General features: G+C 39.2%; 1 protein-coding gene across 1 annotated transcript; it reads left to right on the top strand.

The window, feature by feature from the left end:
• Window positions 1–1954: 1954 nt before the first annotated feature.
• On the top strand, window positions 1955–20493 carry RCN2 (reticulocalbin 2). Its single transcript, XM_063640156.1, is given in 9 exon segments — window positions 1955–2331; window positions 2707–2812; window positions 5871–6067; window positions 12250–12258; window positions 12260–12304; window positions 14361–14474; window positions 17992–18088; window positions 18992–19134; window positions 19654–20493. Coding segments are annotated over 9 exon segments (1170 nt in total). The 5' UTR covers window positions 1955–2025; the 3' UTR covers window positions 19807–20493.
• The last annotated feature ends 727 nt before the right edge of the window (window positions 20494–21220 follow it).

Below are 21220 nucleotides of genomic sequence, written 5' to 3'. Positions count from 1 at the left end.
GATCACGAGGTCAGGAGATCGAGACCATGGTGAAACCCCGTGTCTACTAAAAATACAAAAAAAAAATTAGCCGGGCGTGGTGGCGGGCGCCTGTAGTCCCAGCTACTCGGAGAGGCTGAGGCAGGAGAATGGCGTGAACCCGGGAGGCGGAGCTTGCAGTGAGCCGAGATTGCGCCACTGCACTCCAGCCTGGGTGACAGAGCGAGACTCCGTCTCAAAAAAAAAAAAAAAAAAAAGAGTCAAAAAGTTGCTCAGAGCCTTCTTCAGGGACTCTTAACTTTTTCTGCCACATGGATCCTTTGAAACTCTGATAAAAGCAAAGCTATAGACTTCCTCCCTGGAAATACACACATACACCAAGATTTTGGGATAAACACACCACTGAAAACCATGCAGGGATCCACTTAGGAACCCAAAGATCTCAAATTAAGATCCGCTGACATAACATAATCCTTTTCCTCCAGATGAAAACAATAGACCCAGGGAGAGAAAACAGCCTGTTTAGGGGCTGAAGACAGAACCCAGCCTTCTGATACTGTTTACTCCATTTTCTCTTTAGATATCATTAAGTTCCCTTGGCCCCCAAAACTCTCATCTGTGGATCCCCTGAGTTTAGAAGAACTTCCACAGTACCTTGTAGCCTACCTTTTATAATTGGAGTCACACCGGAAGCTGGTCAAAGTTTACCTTTTACTAATTGGAGAACAACAGGTACAAAGCAGAGTTCCTTATATTAAATTGGGATATTTTTCTCTTTTTTTCCTCAAAACCGAGAATGGAAGTGAAAATTAAAATCCAGCAATAAAGGGTTTTCTTTTTAGTTTAACGAAATCAACTCTAAAATTTGCTTTTATTTATACTCTGAAATTTAAAACTTTGTTCTTCGTTGATCTTTATAACATTGGAAAGATTGAACTTACACTTTGCTCTGTGAATCTTTCAATGGTTTGTGACCAAACAATAAATTTCAACCCGACCCAGGAAATTTCTGCGACTCGTGCCCACTCAGTTTTGCAGTTTGGAACAGAATTCTTGCTCCCAATCCAAATAGAGACTGAGAAATGAAAGAGGACCCAGAAAGCCTTTTCTTCTATGTGAAAGGCCTGATCCTAAGTGGAGCAATCCATAAAGAAAAGGGTTCAAGCTGCAGCCTACAAATTTCTCAGAGTTTAATGTGTTCAGGATGAGGTGGAGAAATAACATAAACCTGTGAATAGACATGGACTAGAAGCCATGTGTATATGCATTCTGTCCCTAAAGGTTTTGCTAGGTACTTACTAAGCTATTCCTTCTGTGCAATCATCTTTTGTTTTTCTACTTCCATGGATGAAAGCCTACCTTCACTAAACACTTCACCTTATGTGCCAGCTATTGTTCTAAACCCATTACATTATTTAATCTTCACGACAATTCTTTAAGGTAGTCTTATTACTATGGCCATTTTATAGATGAGCAAACAAGTTTTCAGGGGCCAAGAAATTTGAGCAAGTTCACATTAACTTGTAAACCACGAAATTGAGCATCAGATACAAGCATCTGGCTGCACTTCCTGAGTTTGTACGTCCTACTCTCATAAAATAAATAGAGATACATTGAAGATGAGACAGAATACTGTTGGCCGATTCCTCAGGCAATAATTTTTTCGATATTGTATTGTTGTCACAGAAACCTCCAGCCTCTCTCATTGATGGACGGTAGGAGGGGTACATGGAGTGGACCAGGAGTTTATGGCAGTAACGAGGCTGACGGGAAGACAGGGCAGGAGTGGGGTGGGGGCGTGCTTTTCGAAGCGTGTCGGGGGAACGAGAAGGCGCGGGTCGTAGGGGTCTCCACTCTCTGCAGTCCCAGCATGGCTCCTGGAGCTCTCTGGGCGGCTGTTGACCCCGACATCGCGGCGGCCCGCCCCCAGCGCCGCGCTGCCCAATCAGCGGCGCGGCCTTGTGCCCCGCCACTCCGCGCCGGCCATATAGGCCTCCTCCTGGCGAGCCTCCGCACCGCATTGGTGGGCCGGCCCCCGGCCCGTCCATGGGCGTTGTGGCAGCCACCGCAGGTTCCGCCTCCCGTTCCCTCCGCCCTCAACGTACGTCGCACCGCCTCTCTGTAGCCACCCGCGGAGCATCGCAGCCGTCCCGGGTCCCCGCCAGCCTCCCTCCTCGCGTCCCTCGGTGTCCTCCGCGGGCCGGCGCGATGCGGCTGGGCCCGAGGACCGCGGCGTTGGGGCTGCTGCTGCTGTGCGCCGCGGCGGCCGGCGCCGGCAAGGCCGAGGAGCTGCATTACCCGCTGGGCGAGCGCCGCAGCGACTACGACCGCGAGGCGCTGCTGGGCGTCCAGGTGAGGCGGCCAGGCCGGTGCTGGGAGGGCCGGGCCTCGCACCGCGGCTGCCGCGGGCTTTGTCCCGGGACAAAGGGGGGCGGCCGGGCGAGGCCTGGCAGGGGCGGCCTGACAATGGGAGCAGGGCGGCGCGGCACTCGCTCTCTGGGGGTCCTGGGGCCTGGAAAGCCTGAGGAGATAGCACGGCCCAAGAGCTGGATCCCTTCTACCCCTCAGATCATGGAGGGTGTGTAGGCGGTAGGGGCCTTGAAGTGCAGGTGCGGGTCACCCCGAAACCCTTTGGCAAGGGGGTCTTCTAGTAGACCTGTTTTTCTCCACCATTCTGCCCCACTGGTAGTAATGCTTGGCCCTCCTGTGTGTCCCTTCCCCCTAAAGGAAGATGTGGATGAATATGTTAAACTCGGCCACGAAGAGCAGCAAAAAAGACTGCAGGCGATCATAAAGAAAATCGACTTGGACTCAGATGGCTTTCTCACTGAAAGTAAGGACTGCCCTACACGACTAACAATGGAGACAAATACAAATATGTTAAGCAGGGATGTCTGCTGAATGTATAGATTGCTAGTGTCCCAAGTTGGAAGTCCTTTGAGAGGGAAAAAAGGACATGGAGAATAGGTTTTATACCTACAAATCTTTAGACACTGAGAACCAAGTAAAACTCGGTGCTTTCTCCAGTTATATATAAACATCATTGACCCTGTGCTCTACGTGCAAGTCACACCTTGAGACACCCTCTTTCTCACATGACTTTTGTTAGTGTCAACAATATGATTTATTTTAGAGAAATATGCCCTAAAACTTTAAGGCAGTAAATGATTTATCGCTGTTTTGACATACGCTTCATTTAAATTTTAGGAATTTGCTTCTTTTTGTAAGCAAATAGAAAAAGACCTGTTGCCTGTGAATTACGTTTATTACAACATTATACCAAAATGTTAGAGCTAGTAGGGGCCTTAGGATCATCTTGTCCACATCACTTTGTAGAGATGAAGAAATGAAGCACAGGGATGAGTGCCTTCTACAAATAAGTGGCAAAGCTGGACTAGAATCCAGGTATCCTGCTCTTAATTCAAGTTTTAATATCCTTCAGTTAAAAAAAAAAAATCTGAGTGCTCTCAGGTAAATTCTCTAGTCAGAAATGAAATGCACAGACTACTAAAAGAATGTTCTAAATAAATTGCTGTGCAATTGTCTCTCCCCATTGTTCAATTCAAATGATGTACCCTGTCAGCATTCTAAGTGGGTCCTCAGAAAAATTCAGGTTGTTACTGTGACTTAAGTTAGCTGTTTTTCTGTAACTTTCATTTAAATGCTGTTCACCATCAAGGAATTAAGTTGCTGGAGAAAATTAAAAACTGGTAAATTTAAGATGTGCTGTCAATGACATTCACATTGGAACCCTCTGGAAGATTAAGGGCTTTTTTCTTTCTCTTAATTAGACAATAATAACAAAACCTTTGGATTCTGATTATCCAATCTAAGAATAAGTCAATCTTTGGTTATACTAATCAAAGAACACAACACGTTGATTTGGAAGACTGTGTGGTACCTATCTGTCAAGACCTAGATATGTTCAAATATTTAATAGTAAGGTTTTAAGAAATTTAAAGTTAGAAAAACTTTAGTCCAAATATTCATTATACAGATGAGAAGAAAAGCTTGAGACGGTAAACTACTCCCTGATGGCAAAGCTGAAGTGTGAACCCACATTTCTGATCCCTGTTCCATTGTTTTCTTCTATGCCATGGTGATCTCTTTAAATAAACTAGAAGAAAGACTCATGGTGCTTATGAAAGCCTTCATTCTACTTGAGGACTCTTAAGATAATTTTGGCAATTTGCTCTTTGAGGGCCAGGTCTGGAATCAGATGTTAAGAGGTAGCAAAACTCAGTGGGAGTTGGCTTTGAAGCCAAACAGGTTTGAATCTGGACTCTGCTATTTACTAGTTGTGGAGGGTTGGACTTTTCTGAACCTCAGTTTCCTCACCCGTATAATAGTGATGATTATAATTGCATTGTTTTGAAGATTAGAGGCAACATGTACAGAGGGACCTGATAAATGGTATACTCATGCTGTCCTCACAAATATTAGTGTTCGTCCCTCCTTTGTTTTCTTTAATGTAGTTTAGTAAATATTTTTATGAATAGTTTTTTTTTTTTTTTTTTTTTTGAGGCAGAGTCTCGCTCTTGTCACCCATGTTGGAGTGCAGTGGTGTGATCTTGGCTCACTACAGCCTCTGCCACCCAGGTTCAAGCGATTCTCCTGTCTCAGCCTCCTGAGTAGCTGGGATTACAGGCACTGGCCACCACACCTGGCTAATTTTTGTATTTTTAGTAGAGATGGGGTTTTACCCGAGACCAGGCTGGTCTCAAAATCCTGACCTCAGGTGATCCGCCTGCCTCAGCCTCCCAAAGTGCTGGGATTACAGGCGTGAGCCACTGAGCCCAGCCGAATAGATTTTTTAAAAGTTGATTCAAAAGTGGACATTTGAGTTTTAGAAACTTTTTTCCCATGCCTTCAGGTACCAAGTTAAGACAGATAGCTGTTGCAGGAAGGGCATAAATTGCTACCCATAACTTTGTTAAAATTTCCTCCAGATGTTTTAACGACATATTTAAAGGTAACATATTGAAGCAGTATTCTCACTCACTTGAATACCTTTTCAGAATTTAGGCCATATCTACTTAACCATCTGTTATTTTCTTAATATAGTTTTAATTCAACTCACATAAAATTTATTTTAAAGGAAGACTTTATATCACCTTCATAAATAAAAAACACTATTTTTTCTCATACATATTAAAATAAATAGCTATCAAAATATTTATGCTTCCTGAGAGATCTGTGGTAGTTAGCAAAGGTTTTCTGCAAGATTTTGGATAACATTTTTTTAAAAGTAGAGTGCTATTTTGGCCAGTTGGTAATTCATTCAACAAATACTTACAGAGCCAGGAACTTTCCAGGCATTTGATGTACATCAGTGAACAGAACATACCCAAATTTTATGGAGCTTACGTTATATTTAGATCATATGTTATAGTATAGAAGCTCCGGCCAGGTACGGTGGCTCACGCCTGTAATCCCAGCAGTTTGGGAGGCTGAGGCAGGTGGTTCATGAGGTCAGGAGTTCGAGACCAGCCTGGCCAATATGGTGAAACCCTGTCTCTACTAAAAATACAAAAAATTAGCCGGGCGTGGTGGCGTACACCTGTAGTCCCAACTACTCAGGTGGCTGAGGCAGGAGAATCGTTTGAACCGGGAGGCAGAGGTTGCAGTGAGCTGAGATCGCACCACTGCACACTCCAGCCTGGGTGAAAGAGTGAGACTCTGTCTCAAAAAAAAAAAAAAAAAAAAAAGCTCCATGAGCTCTTCTAAACAGCCTTTCCCACTTCCTACCCCGTTTCTATTAATACAACTAAGCCAATTCTCAGTATTTGCAAATATCAAAGATTTTGCCTTTTCAGAGAAGGTTTGGAAATCCTTACTCTTAAGTATCAGAATTAACGTCACATGCGTTGTGTTCTGGGAAATTCTCATAGGTGAACTCAGTTCATGGATTCAGATGTCTTTTAAGCATTATGCTATGCAAGAAGCAAAACAACAGTTTGTTGAATATGATAAAAACAGTGATGATACTGTGACATGGGATGAATATAACATTCAGATGTATGATCGTGTGATTGACTTTGATGAGAACACTGCTCTGGATGATGCAGAAGAGGAGTCCTTTAGGAAGGTGAGTTCATGTGCACAAGCTGTTTCTTTTCATGTTGGTTCACTTTACCTTCCTGCATGAATGAGCACATTGAGGGCCTGAGGTCGTAAGCTGGATTGTTTTGTTCTCTAGGAAATCACCTGTTCCACTTCAGCGGTCATTTTGATGGTTTCCTTTCTGGCCAGATTTAGGACTCTTATTCTAGATTACCTACATGATCCTTCTATCTGTTTTTCTCAGCTGCATCATTTAATTGTCTTCATTTTCAGAGTTGCTTTTTAAATATGTTTTGAATGAGTATTTCAATATTTTAATACTATTGAATAATCAGTTTTATCTTTATTAAGAAGGCCATTATGGCCCATTCCCATTTTTAAACACATAGTTTTATATACTCATTTAAAAAAAATCTGCGGGTTCCACATCTGTGGATTCAAACAACTGAGAATCGTAAGTATCCAAAAAAGTAAGTATTAAAAACAAAAAACAAAAAACTGTGTCTCTATTCAACATATACAGAACTTTTTTCTCTTGATTATTCCTTAATATAACAATGATTTATTTCTTATTTAAGTTGTAATTTATATTATAAGTAATCTAGAGATGATTTAAAGCAGAGGTCCCCAACCCTTTTGGCATCAGGGACAAGTTTCATGGAAGACAGTTTTTCCACGGGACAGTGTGTGGTGGGGGGGTGGGGAATGGTTTTAGGATGAAATTGTTCCACCTCAGATCAGCAGGCATTAGGTTCTCCTAAGGAGTGCACAACAAAGATCCCTCACGTGTACAGTTCACAATAGGGTTTGCACTCCTATGAAAATCTAATGCCACCACTGATCTGATAGGAGGCAGAGCAGAGCTCAGACGGTAATGCCTGCCACTCACCTCTTGCCGTGTGGCCCAGTTCCTAACAGACCATGGACCAGTACCTGTCCGCCACCCAGAGATTGAGCGTCCCTGATTTAAAGTATTCAGGAAGTTGTGTGTAGGCTATGCGCAAATACTGCACCGTTTTATATCAGGGACTTAAGCATTCTCAGATTTTGATAGGGAGGTCTTGGAACCAATTTCCCAGGAATGTGTGAGGGAGGACTGTGTAACAAATTGACCATTGTAACCATTTTAAAGTGTACAGTTCAGTATTGTTAAGTACATTCATGGTGTTGTACAACCAATCTCCCCAACTCTTTTCATCTTACAGAGCGGAAACTCTCTACCCATTAAACCATAACTCCCCATTCCCTCCTCCCACTAGCTCCTGGCAACCACTGTTCTACTTTCTGTCTCTGAATTTGGCTACTCTAGGTACCTCATCTAAGTAGAATCATATGCCGTATTTGTCTTTTTGTAACTGGCTTATTTTTACTTAACATAGTGTCCTCAAGATTCTTCCATTTTGTAGCATGCATCAGAATTTCCTTCCTTTTTAAGGCAAAGTAATATTCTGTTGTATGTACAGGTTGAGTATCCCTAATTCCAAAATCAAAATGCTCTTAAATATGAAACTTTTGGAGCACTGACACAACACTCAAAAGAAATGCTCATTGAAGCATCTTGGATTTCGGATTTGCAAATCTCTATGGGATCCTGCTTTCCATTGTTTTGGGTATATACCTGGAAGTGATACTGCTGGATCATATGGTAATTCTATTTTTAATTGTTTGAGAAACCACAGTACCATTTTTCATAGTGAGTACACCCTTTAAAATTACTCCTTTTTTTTTTTTTTTTTTTTCTTGAGACAGTATCTCACTCTGTTGCCCAGGCTGAAGTGCGGTGGTATAATCTCAGCTCACTGCCTCCTGGGCTCAAGCTGTCCTCCCAACACAGCCCCCCAAGTAGCTGGGATTTCAGGCTCAAGCCACCACGCCCATCTAATTTTTGTATTTTTTGTAGAGATGGGGTTTTACCATCTTGCCCAGGCTAGTCTCAAACTCCTGAGGTCAAGCAATCTACCCACCTCAGCCTCCCAAAGTGCTAGGATTACAGGTGTGAGCCACCACACCTGGCCCCAAATTACTCATTTTTTGAAAATTTAGTATCTCCATGAGTTCTAATGTGTCTAATGGTTTAATTTGTTGAAATATATGCCGCTTAAGCAGAGCTGAGAAAGACTAATTTTATTTAGGAATTAGGAACTTTTTAACACTTCTAGGAAGTCTATTAAACTAAAAGTATATCAACAGAAATGACTGAGCTTGAGAAATTGCTATATCAAATACTTTTGTATTTCAAAGCTAATTTTAAAGAATTAAAATCTTTTTTATAGGTACATGATAGTTGTATTATACATACAGGGTACATGTGATATTTTGATATCACACAAACATATAATATAATGACCAAATCAGGGTAATTAGAGTATCACTAAGAATTTTTTTAAGATAGTTTTTATGTGTAGAAAAAAATAAAAATAAAACATGCTGTTGCAAACTGTCCCAAAATATTAGTCAAGGGTGCTTGGAAAATATTCAAGGCTCTTCTGTTTCTTAACTTATCCTGTTTTGGTATATACCTTTTAATTTTTATTGTGGCCATAATTTATTGTATTGAACAAAATAGTGTAGCAATGATTTTCTCCTCATTTAAATTGTAATTTGTATTATAAGTAATCTAGAAATGATTTTAAATATTTGGGAAGATATGTGTAGGTTATATGCAAATACTATGCCACCTTATATCAGGGAATTGAGCATCCTTGGGTTTTGGTATCCGAGGGAGGTTCTGGAACCAATTTCTTACAAATATGGAGGGAGGAGTGTATAACAAATTTACTATTGTAACCATTTTAAAGTGTGCCATTCAGTAGCGTTAAGTACATTCACAGTGTTGTGCAGCTAATCCCCGGAACTTTTTTCATCTTGCAAAGCTGAAACTCTGTACCTGTTAAACAACACCCTATTCCCTCCTTGGTAAATGCTTTCTAAGTGTGCTATTTATTTAGAATCATATTGGCCGCTTGAACTCTGTAAGCCACCACTAACTCTAAGTTGGTTAATTCTCTGCTAATAACTACAGCATCAGTGTGGAGGTTTGGGGCTCCATCCTTAGAGCCAGTCTGCTTAGCTTCACATTTAGCTCCAGTACTTCACAGTTGTGTAACTTTGGGTAAGTTATTAAACTTTCATGTGCCTTAGTTTCCTTATCTCCAAAAATGAGGATAATAATTCCCATTCAGGCCAGGTGTGGTGGCTCACACCTGTAATCTCAGCACTTTGGGAAGCCAAGGTGGGAGAATCACTTGAGCCCAGGAGTTCGAGAACAACTGGGCAATGTGGCAAGACCCCGTCCCTATGGATACGTTTTCCTCTTAAAAATTAAATGCTAACTAATCTAAAGCTGTATAGTTAACAAATGCCCAAACAAAATTTAAAAATGAGATGGGCATGATGGTCCGTGCCTGTGATCCCAGCTATTTGGGAGGCTGAGGCAGGAAGATTGCTCAAGCCCAGGCAGTCAAGGCTGCAGTGAGCCATATTTATGCCACTACACTGCAGCCTGGGCAACAGAGAGACCCCGTTTGTAAAAATAAATAAATAAATAAATAAATAAATAAATAATTCCCCTTTATTTAGGATTATAATAATGTGGATAAATAGTAATAAATGGTAGCAGTTGGAGGGGTATGCAGTTCTGTTTTGATTTAAAAGAATATTATTTAAGAAAGCATTTACAGTTCATATAAATTTATATTTAATCAACTTTTTAAAACTTTATGCATTTGTTAACTATCAGCTTTAGATTAGTTAGGATTTTTTTTTTTTTTTTTTTTTTTTTTGAGATGGAGTCTCACTCTGTCGCCCAGGCTGGAGTGCAGTGGCGTGATCTCTGCTCACTGCAAGCCCCACCCAGGTTCACGCCATTCTCCTGCCTCAACCTCCCAAGTAGCTGGGACTACAGGCACCTGGCACCATGCCCAGCTAATTTTTTGTATTTTTAGTAGAGACGGGGTTTCACTGTGTTAGCCAGGATGATTTCGATCTCCTGACCTTGTGATCCGCCCACCTTGGCCTCCCTAAGTGCTGGGATTACAGGTGTGAGCCACCGTGCCTGGCCAGGATTTTATTTTTTAAGGGGAAAATGTATCTTTTGTTTTCTTTTTATTTGGGTCTTTATTCTATAGTGGACTAAAGTGAGTAAAAATCAGTCTTTTTACTACTTGTAAATACTAAAGGAAAAACAAATGGTGATAATGAGATTTGGGATCATCTGTCTATTAAGTATCCTCATTTTCTATAGGAATTAACTTATCTTAAACCATCGTAACTTAACTAAAACCAAAGCAGGGTATGGTATAATTTCCCTTCCTAGGAACAACAGAGAAGTTAAATACAGTATTTTAAAATCTTGCTGGAATTAGATTCTAATTGTGTTTTCTATTTTTATTTTTTTGTTACTCAAAAGACTTAATTACTATCCCATTAAAAAATAAGAAGTGAATGTTCCTGTATTCTTAGAAGGGGGTGATGTAATAGATGGTGCTGAGAAGAAAATCTTCACTTTGAAGAGATACATGACTTATAAATTGTTTATGAACAGTTCTTTTAAAAGGTGTCTGGTTCTAATTCTGTGTTCTAGCTACTTAGAACGTGTTGATTATAACACTGTGCTTTTAAAGGATGAATTAGATGAATCTTAACTGCCAAAAGGAATAGATTGATCCCTAAAATGAACACTTCAATGGGAGTCCTTTTGGTTATTTTCTTTTTTTGACAGCCTAGGAATACGTCTCTATCTTCATGAAGTTCTAATCATATGTTTTTAGAATTTGCTGTAAGTAACTTCCTGTGTGTATGTGTAGTCCCAGCTGCTCAGGAGGCTGAAGTAGGAGGATTGCTTGAGCCCAGGAATTTGAGGCCAGTCTGGACCACATAGTGAAACCTTGTCCCTTTAAAAAAAAATAATAACGTCCTAAAAATTGATGTGGAGTGTAAAGATGAACCCAGAAACCATATGCATTATTTTTCAAAATAAAAAATAAAGGATGAGGAATGAATCAGTCTCAAAGTTATAGACTAAACACTATACCATAAATAAAATAATCATAAAAAGTAACTGGATATGTGAATAAAATAAAGTTTTCTGTAAGAAAGTCTGTTAACAAAAGTCAGCTTGATATCTGAACTTCACCTTTTTTTTTTTTTTCCGAGAGGGAGTCTCGCTCTGTCACCCAGGCTGGAGTGCAGTGGCACAATCTCGGCTTACTACAGTCTTAGCCTCCCAGATTCAAGCAATTCTTCTGCCTCAGCCTCCTGAGTAGCTGGGACTATAGGCACGTGCCACCGTGCCTGGCTGATTTTTGTTTTGTTTTTTTTTTTAGTAGAGACTGAGTTTCACCACATTGGTCAGGCTAGTCTCAAACTCCTGACCTCAAGTGATCCGCCTGCCTTGGCCTCCCAAAGGGCTGAGATTACATGCGTGAACCACCATGCCCAGTCTGAATTTTATCTTATATTTAATAAGTTTTCATATAGAGAATAAAGATAACCCTTTCAGGCTGTGAAATGCCTGAAGAAGCGTTTCTTTATAATATAAAGGACAGTTATAGTCAACACAAGATAATTAAAGTTTGGGGATCTATCTGGCAAAAGTTCAAGTGTTTTTTTGTTTTTGTTTTTGTTTTGAGACAGAGTCTTGCTCTGTCACCCAGGCTGGAGTGCAGTGGCGCAATCTTGGCTCACTGCAACCTTTGCCTCCCAGGTTCAAGCAATCGTCCTGCCTCAGCCTCCCAAGTAGCTGGGACTACAGGCGTGTGCCACTATGCCCAGCTAATTTTTTAGTAGAGATGGGGTTTCACCATGTTGGCCAGGCTGGTCTTGAACTCTTGACCTCAGGTGATCCGCCCGCCTCGGCCTCCCAGAGTGCTAGGATTACAGGCGTGACTGCTGGATGTGCATATATAAACAGTATTTATTTATGTAAGATATAACCTTGCATGTGGCTAATCAGAATTTTTAAGGCCTAGTCATTTGTTCTAGTATCACACATTATATATTTCCTCATGTAGAATCATTAGTCTACCAAAAGATGGCAGTTTTGTTCCTCACAAGTTTCTGTTGTAATCTAAAAATAAATGATTATGGTAGCTTTTTTATTACTGTACCTAACACTTTTTACCCTCTACTAGAATACAAGGTTTTTATATAGAAGAAAAAAGCGTTGAAGTTTTATGAAACTGACCATCTTTTTTGTTGTTTTTTTAGGAATTTGCCACTTTGTAAAAAACAGTCTTTCTGTTTTTGGCTTCTTCGATTTAATGTGAGCTATTCTTATTTTGTGTTCTTCAAATGGCCATGAAATGTGAACCAGAAAAAGCTACCCCCTTCACTTTTTTTTTTTTTTAAAGAAATCTCAGCTTGTTGAAAGAGATCCTTTCTTTCCATAGGCAAATTTGGCCAAATTTAGCTCTTCTCCTGAAACATGGACCTTTTTGCTCCAAAGTGAAGGGTTCTTTCATAAGGAAATCAAAGCACTTGGTATTTTGAATAATGGTTTATTCAAAAACAACTCGATTGACTCAGCACAGTACCTCAAATTCTTGTTTGTCTGCTTTTGCCATGTTAAACCTGAACATAAAATGCAAATTATTTGGTCTAGTTATTTAAAATTATGAAACATTAAGTTAAAAGGAGCTATTTGGAAACAAGTTATTATTTTTTCTTTTCTGTCATGATTGGGTGAATATAACTGGCTTGTAGAGTCTAGATGTTAATAAAACAAATTCTTTGGGGAAAGAGGTGAGCCGCTCCGCTGTAAATCAGTAATTGTAAAAGAACTAGTGTTTAGGTAAATGACTGCTACCTGACCTCTATTATTCTAGAAAACTGAAAAGGGTATTTTTATTCAGTAGTGAAACACTTAAAAGCTTCTAAAATATTTGAAATTGTGCTTTAAAAAAATGCACAGTTTAATACATATCAGTTTATAGGAAGGAAAGCTATTCCCAGAAATTCTCAAAACAGAAATTATGCAAGATTAGCAATATAGCATTATTGGCTCCCAAGGCTCTTGGTTACAGAATTACCATTGAAAATTTTATCAAAAGCAGCCTTGTCCCTGATAGCTGCCGAATCATTTAAAAAAGGGGGGGTGGATGGGAAGATGGATGAGAAAGTAGAAAAGGATATGTTTGTTAAACCTCAACATGGGATCCATTTAAACTTTTGATGTATTTATATCTGAATATACAGAATTAACACTATAAAGAGCCTGCTAAGACTAGACTTCCAGGCTGAGCACGGTGACTCATGCCTATAGTCCCAGCATTTTGGGAGGCTGAGGCAGGTGGATAGCCTGGGCAACATAGTGAAACCCCATCTCTATCAAAAATACAAAAAATTAGCTGGGTGTGGTGGCACATGCCTGTGGTCCCCACTACTTGGGAGGCTGGGGTGGGAGGATCACTTGAACCTGGGAAGTGGAGGTTTCAGTGAGCTGAGATTGCAACACTGTACTCCAACCTGGATGACGGAGTGAGACCTCATCTCCCCACCCCCCCAAAAAAGAAAAGATTTCCAAATATTAGGTACATATACTAATATTATGAGATTCTCAATGTAAGAAGACTGTTTTTCTGAAACAATAATGTATTTTTGAAAAGTCACTTAGAGGACCAGGAACAATTTTTAAAAGCCCTACCTACCAAGATTTAATACATGGTATAAATGTATTGACTTTTGGGCATTCAAAAAAGTATTAAGATTAATTATTAAAGTAGACTGTATAGTACTGTAGAAAGAATAGGGAGGATCCAAGTTCAGTAGTTTTGTTTGTTTTTTGAGTCAGGGTCTTGCTATGGTGTGAAGGCTGGCCTTGAACTTCTGGGCTCATGCAGTCTTCTCAAGTTGCTGGAACTACAGGCGTGCGCCACTATGCCATGCTCGTATTTTTTAGCTGTATTTCTGACTTTTATCAAATCATTCAATCTGCTTTTCTATCAATAATAGTATATAACACTAAATACTTAATACTTAAGGTTTATTAATTGTGTGGTAGGGATTCTCATCCCAATTGCTTATTAGAGATTTTTATCCCAATTTGATAGATGAGGAAACCAGAGAGGTTAAGCAGTTTGCGCTGACACCACAGCTAGGTAAGTGGCACTGCTGGAATTCAGGTCTGGGTCTGTATGACTCTAGAGCTTGTGAGTCTGTCCTGCCTCTAATACATGTATTTGTGTAGCTTACCTTCAAAGGGACGATGTGAAGATAAATGAGGTAATGGATGGGAATGTACTTTAAATTTCACATAGTTTGTATTTTTCAAAGTATTTTAAATGATGTGGTATACTAATGAGAAATTTTAATTTTCAAAGCTTCACTTAAAGGACAAGAAGCGATTTGAAAAAGCTAACCAGGATTCAGGTCCCGGTTTGAGTCTTGAAGAATTTATTGCTTTTGAGCATCCTGAAGAAGTTGATTATATGACGGTAAGAAAGAAACATTTTTAAGAGAATTATTGAGTGACCAAAACTTTAAAAAAAATATTTTAAATTTTTGTGGGTACATAGTAGGTGTATATGTTTATGGGATACATGAAATTTTTTTTTTTTTTTTTTTGAGACGGAGTATTGCTGTGTCGCCCAGGCTGGAGTGCAGTGGGGCAATCTCGGCTTACTGCAAGCTCCACCTCCCGTGTTCACGCCATTCTCCTGCCTCAGCCTCTCTGAGTAGCTGGAACTACAGGCGCCCGCCACTGCACCTGGTGAATTTTTTGTATTTTCAGTAGAGACAGGGTTTCACCGTGGTCTCAATCTCCTGACCTCGTGATCCGCCTGCCTCGGCTTCCCAAAGTGCTGGGATTATAAGCGTGAGCTACCGCGCACAGCCGAGATGTTTTGATACAGGCATGCAATGTGAAATAATCAGATCATAGACAATGAGGTATCCATCCCCTCAAACTTTTATCCTTTGTGTTACTAACAATCCAGTGAACACTCTTTTAGTTATTTTAAAATGTATAATTAGTTATTACTGACTATAGTCAACCCTGTTATGCTGTCAAATAATAGATTTTATTCATTCTTACTATTTTTTTTGTACTCATTAACTGTTCCTAGCGCCCCCTCCCCCAACACTTCCCAGTCTCTGTTAACCATCCTTCTACCCTCTATGTCCATGAGTTCAATTGTTTTGATTTTTAGATCCCACAAATGAGTGAGAACATGCGATGTTTGTCTTTCTGTGCCTGGCCCATTTCACTTAATATGATCTCCAGTTCATCCATGTTGTTGCGTGGATCAACATGTTGTTGCAGGATCTCTTTCTTTTTTATGACTGAATAGTACTCCATTGTGTATATGTACATTTTCTTTATCCATTCATCTGTTGATGTACGCTTGGGTTGCTTCCGAATCTTGGCTTTTGTGAACAGTGCTACAACAAACATCGGAGTGCAGATATCTCTTTGACATAGTGGTTTCCTTTCTTTTGGGTATATACCCAGCAGTGGGATTGCTGGATCATATGGTAGCTTTATTTTTAGTTCTCCATAGTGGTTGTATGAATTTACATTTCCAAGTAACCAAAACTTTAAAACCCATTCATTAAGTTGTTAAAATGAATTGTATAACCAGAATTTTAAGAGATACACAGATTTAAAATGATCCTAATTCTCCCCACTTAAAATTAGGAGTGGTAAGGAGGCTTTCTGGTGGTGACGAAGTTGCTTATTGGGAGGGAGAAGGTGAAGGACTGAATTTTTAAATCTCTGTACTATGTATGAGCAGCAGGCTTCCTCAGGCTATTTTCTCTCTCATAACTGTGTTACCTTCAGTGCCTTCCTTACCCTTTTGTAGCTTTCAGACTTTTTTTTGGTTTTTCAATGTTAGTAATACTAGGATTTCTGTTTAATTTACAACATCACTTATGAAAGCTTTTGGTCTGGAAAAACATCATGTTTTGATTCTTCTTCATAGGGTTGGTAGGGGTGCAGCTGCTAGTAACTAGTAATGTTTTTGCAATTTTAAGCATAATGAGTCCTCTCATCCCTTTAGTATTTAAAATAACTACCAGTTTTTCAAAACTTTTGTTGAATTGTAAGTTTAACTCAACAAACATTAATTGAGTCCCTATTATGACTTGGCCAAGCTTGAAAGCATACACCATCACGTTGGGAAATAAAGACTAATGTAACAAATAGCTTTTTAAAAAAGAGACTAAACATTTATATTGAAGTCTGTTGCATGACATCAGCCTCCAGCTACGTGGCTTGGTTCCCTGGATATTTCAAAGAAGGAAGATACAGCTTTTTGTTTAATGTGTCATGGTAGACCCTGCTGCCTTGCATAACAAGGCTGCAGATACATTTTTCTCCATAGCTCAGTGGTAAGACACTGTCATTAATACCACTTCTCTTGCCATTGTGAAGCTTCTAATTTCTCATTGGCACAGAATACATGATCCAGTTTAAGAACAGTGCTGGGTGTAATTTAAGTACCAAAATTAAGTTGGGACAAGCTAATTGAGCCCAAGAATGACAGGCAAAGGATGCTAGATCTTGATTCTCTGGAGAATAAGGAACAATTGAAGACTAAAGTGGGGAATTACCAGTAAAAGCAATGAAATAATTTAGGTATAATGTGATATGGCCCAGAGTTCTATCTGGCAATAGAATGAAATAGATTTGAGCAACATTTTGAAGAAAGCATATGCAGGAATGTTGACTTACTAAATAAGTGTTAAGGGAAGGTAAGAGTCAGAGATGGGCCAGGCATGGTGGCTCACACCTATAATCCCAGCACTTTGGGAGGCCAAGGCAGGAGGACAGCTTGAGGCTAGGAGTTCAAGACCAGCCTGGACAACATAGCAGACCTTGTCTCTACAAAAAAGTTAGCCAGGTGTGGTGGCATGCACCTGTGGTCCTAGCTACTTGGGAGACTGAGGTGAGAGGATCACTTGAGTCCAGTAGTTTGAGCCTACAGTGCCACTATTACTGTGCCGCTGCTCTCTAGCCTGGGTGATAGAATGAGATCCTATCTTAAAAAAAGGGTGGGAAGGGCTAGGCGGGGTGGCTCACGCCTGTAATCTCAGCACTTTGGGAGGCTGAGGCTGGCAGATCATCTGCGGTTAGGAGTTCGAGATCAGCCTTGCCAACATGGCAAAACACTGTCTCTACTAAAAATATAAAAGTTAGCTGGATGTGGTGGCATACGCCTGTAGTCCCAGCTGTTCGGGAGGCTGAGGCAGGAGATTTGTTTGAACTCGGGAAGCAGAGGTTGCAGTGTGCTGAGATCACACCATTGCACTCCAGCCTGGGCTAAGAGCAAGACCCCATCTGAAAAAAAAGGAGATAGGAAGATACTGAGGAAAGTACTGAAACAGCTGGCCATTGAACAGGTCATCTTTAGGGAAAATGATTGGTTGTTTGATAAGAAGCTTTGATAAGAGGGAGAAACAGATTTGGGGGCAGTTTGGGATGAATAGGACTAGGTTTGCTGAAGGGGAAGCAAGGAGGTTGAGGTATAATGGCGGGCTGGCACATTCTAGATCTGGAGGCAGAACAGCAGTTCTAAGGTAAGGGCTCTTTTAGGGTTGTTCATGGATTGGAGGGCAAATAGAGTTAAAGACAAGGGTAGTATAAGATGTTTTTCTTGAGAGGGAGAGGTGTGCAGAAAATAGCATGAGAGTAACGCTGAGGTTGTTTATGAGAGTGAAAGTGGAGTTCTTCACATTATCAGAAGTTTAAGGATGTTGAATTTAAAGCTACATAGTACTTCAGGTTTTATTCTTGCTTCTAAATTCCAGTGTTTAGAAGGATTGTCTTGAAGATACAGACAACCAAAGTGATTTTTCCTGTATAAGTACCTTACTAGCTGATTGCACCACTAGAGCTCCAAAAATTATCATTTATTTCTAAAGAAGTTCTGTAGTAGAATTGAATCAGATGGCAGTGGGACTGAACATTTTGTAACTTTTTTTTTTTCTTTTTTAATGAACGTGGAATAGGAATTTGTCATTCAAGAAGCTTTAGAAGAACATGACAAAAATGGTGATGGATTTGTTAGTTTGGAAGAATTTCTTGGTGATTACAGGTGGGATCCAAGTAAGTCACCTGGGAGAATGTGAAAAGAGAAAAGGAATTGAAGAAAGACATTGAAAGACAGCCTTGCTCATTGAAAGCTCTCTTCGACAGGAAATGTAACAGGAATGTAACGAGGATCTGTGTCTGATCCTACTTGTTTCGTTAACTGTAATACAAGTTCAACAAATGGATTTATAGCTTATCTGAGAACACTGTCTTGCTTACTTTTACTTCCGTGTCTAGAGTCAAACATTTTTCTTTCTTTTCAAACAAATCTAATTTTATTATCAGTTTAAATGGGGAAGGAAGTAAGGTAGATATTTTTAAACAAAATCCTGTGCTGTTGCAGGTGGATCTTAAAAGAGATAGAAACATAAAACACTACAAATACTGGTGTAAACACAGTATCAGAAGCTTAGTAGAAGGTGAATAAGTGTTTGAAATTAAGAGTTTGCTTTTATATAAGCAGCTGTTTTTTCAGAATTGTTGCTTAAAGACACCAAGCATTGCCATTTTTAAATTGGTCACCAGTTTTACTTATTCTGATTGTCATTTTAAAATTACACGTGGCATTACTTTGTGAAAACATGTAGGAAACTTTGTATAGAAACATGATATACAGTAAAACATTACCCACCTCACATTTGGGAAAACTAGATATCAGAACAAATAGCAGTTAACAAAATTACTAGTTTGTGAAAACATCCAATGATTTTAAAACTGGGTTATTTAGACTTGTGTCACTTTTGAAAATTACTATATATTTGTACTTATGTCAGGACTTTTCAGTTAAGTAGTTCCGTTTTATTGGGCTTTCTTTAGTAAACTTTAAATTCACTTCCTTTATTCTAGGGATATACCAAACTTCTTACTGGATACATGTGATATTCTTGTGTATGTATATTTGTGTTTTTTTATATTAAGCTGCAAATGAAGATCCAGAATGGATACTTGTTGAGAAAGACAGATTCGTGAATGATTATGACAAAGATAACGACGGCAGGCTTGATCCCCAAGAGCTGTTACCTTGGGTAGTACCTAATAATCAGGGCATTGCACAAGAGGAGGTAAGTGTTACAGAACAACTGTTTCTCTCCACCCCCTCCCCCCAAATTTGGTGCTGTTGATAGGAAAAGAAGTTCAAAATTTTAAGCCAAAGAAAGAAGTAGTGGAGTTATTTGGGATTGATGCATTGCTATGTTTTGAATTTACGAACTGTTTTAGATTGTCAGGGAGACAAAGAAGTTAAGATTGTGTCATGTATTAATTTGAGAGTACAGTGAATAGACTAATGGCTTGTATTTACCTGCAGGGACTCAAAGTAGGTTATAATAATTTTGCATTGCCTTGATATATCCTGGATTGGATTTGAGTGGAGAGAGACAGAACCCAGCAGAAATGAAGAAAGGAGATAATGGGAAAAGCAGTAGACAGACCTGGTTACAACGTGTAACATTTTTAGATACTTAAATAATAATGAGTACTTGTACACCTGGATGATTTTGACAAGTCAAATCACATTAAATTGTGAACATCTTGCTGAAAATACTTAATTACACTTGACACTTTTTTGTTTTATTTTGAAGGCTCTTCATCTAATTGATGAAATGGATTTGAATGGTGACAAAAAGCTCTCTGAAGAAGAGATTCTGGAAAACCCGGACTTGTTTCTCACCAGTGAAGCCACAGATTATGGCAGACAGCTCCATGATGACTATTTCTACCATGATGAGCTTTAATCTCCGAGCCTGTCTCAGTAGAGTACTGGCTCCTTTTATAATTTGTTACCAGCTTTACTTTTGTGATAAAATATTGATGATGTTGTATTTTACACCCTTAAGTCTTAACCACAGTCAGAATTATCTTAATGTAGATTATAATTTTGGTCTTTTAGAAAAAAAACAAAAATCTGATATTTATTTCAAAACGTATTGAAGCAACGAAACATTAATACTGTGCCATATGACAACAAAGTCTTTCCTAAATACTCCATCTGTTTAGTACTGTATTGTGGAATATTTGAGTTCTATTTCCATACTTGAAAACATGGAGGATTTTAGAGATGCCTGAACAATATTATTTAAGTAGTATGTGACTGAGCTATAAATTTTTGTTTTTGTTCTAAGTAGATTTAATTTGGGAACTGACAGGACAACGTTTTTAGGTTTAGCATTTTGTTTAAAAACCTTTAAAGAAACCTTTAGAAGGACTTAGACCTCACATATTAATGTTGAGAAGTTCTGTTTAATTTTAAAATGGTTTCTATAAAGGGTTTTATTGTATGAAATAGAACTTTATATTTTTGCATATGTATAGATAGTAATTATATTTAATGTATAACTATAGCATTATGGTGAGTGGAATTTGACATTGTCCAAACCTTTTTCATTTTTGAGTGATTAAAAATGAAATGTCCTATCTTTTTATATGTTTGTTTGCTTTTCTTTAACTTTCAGATAAATCTTGAATTTAGCATAGGTTTTGTGGTATTGTACATTATCTTGCCTCATCCATTCCTTTATGTGGATAGTTCCCAAAACTGTCAAATTAATTCTTGCTGCATTTTCTTATTTTTTTTTAAATAAGAGAATCATGTTATAATATAATTGAATGTATACCTGACACATTTTAATAATTGGTCTTGTAGCAAATGTGGTTTTGCTCTTTGGGGCTATAAATAATCTTGAGTAATGCAGGTTGGAATTACCAATAGAGCTGGTCAGATATCAACAGTAGAGCTCAATATCAATTTTACTGAAATTAAAATCATACTTGATAAGCATGATAATCAATTTTAACCTAATTCAGTAGGTCAACTTATTTAACTTTGGTGGAGGTGGGATAGGGAAAAGTGAAGGGAGGAATTAATTTTTTTCTAGTTCTGATGTACAGAGATCGTTTTTCATTCTTTTTTTTTTTTTGAGACAGAGTCTCGCTCTGTGGCCCAGGCTGGAGTGCAGTGGCACTATCTCGGCTCACTGCAAGCTCCGCCTCCTGGGTTCATGCCATTCTCCTGCCTCAGCCTCCTGAGTAGCTGGGACTACAGGTGCCTGCCACCACGCCCAGCTAATTTTTTTGTATTTTTAGTAGAGACCGGGTTTCACCGTGTTAGCCAGGATGGTTTTGATCTCCTGACCTCATGATCAGCCCACC

This window comes from Symphalangus syndactylus, chromosome 5, assembly GCF_028878055.3.
Source record: "Symphalangus syndactylus isolate Jambi chromosome 5, NHGRI_mSymSyn1-v2.1_pri, whole genome shotgun sequence".
Lineage (NCBI taxonomy): Eukaryota > Metazoa > Chordata > Mammalia > Primates > Hylobatidae > Symphalangus > Symphalangus syndactylus.
The sequence above is the reverse complement of the archived record's forward strand: the minus strand, read 5'-3'. Positions and strand labels throughout refer to the sequence as shown.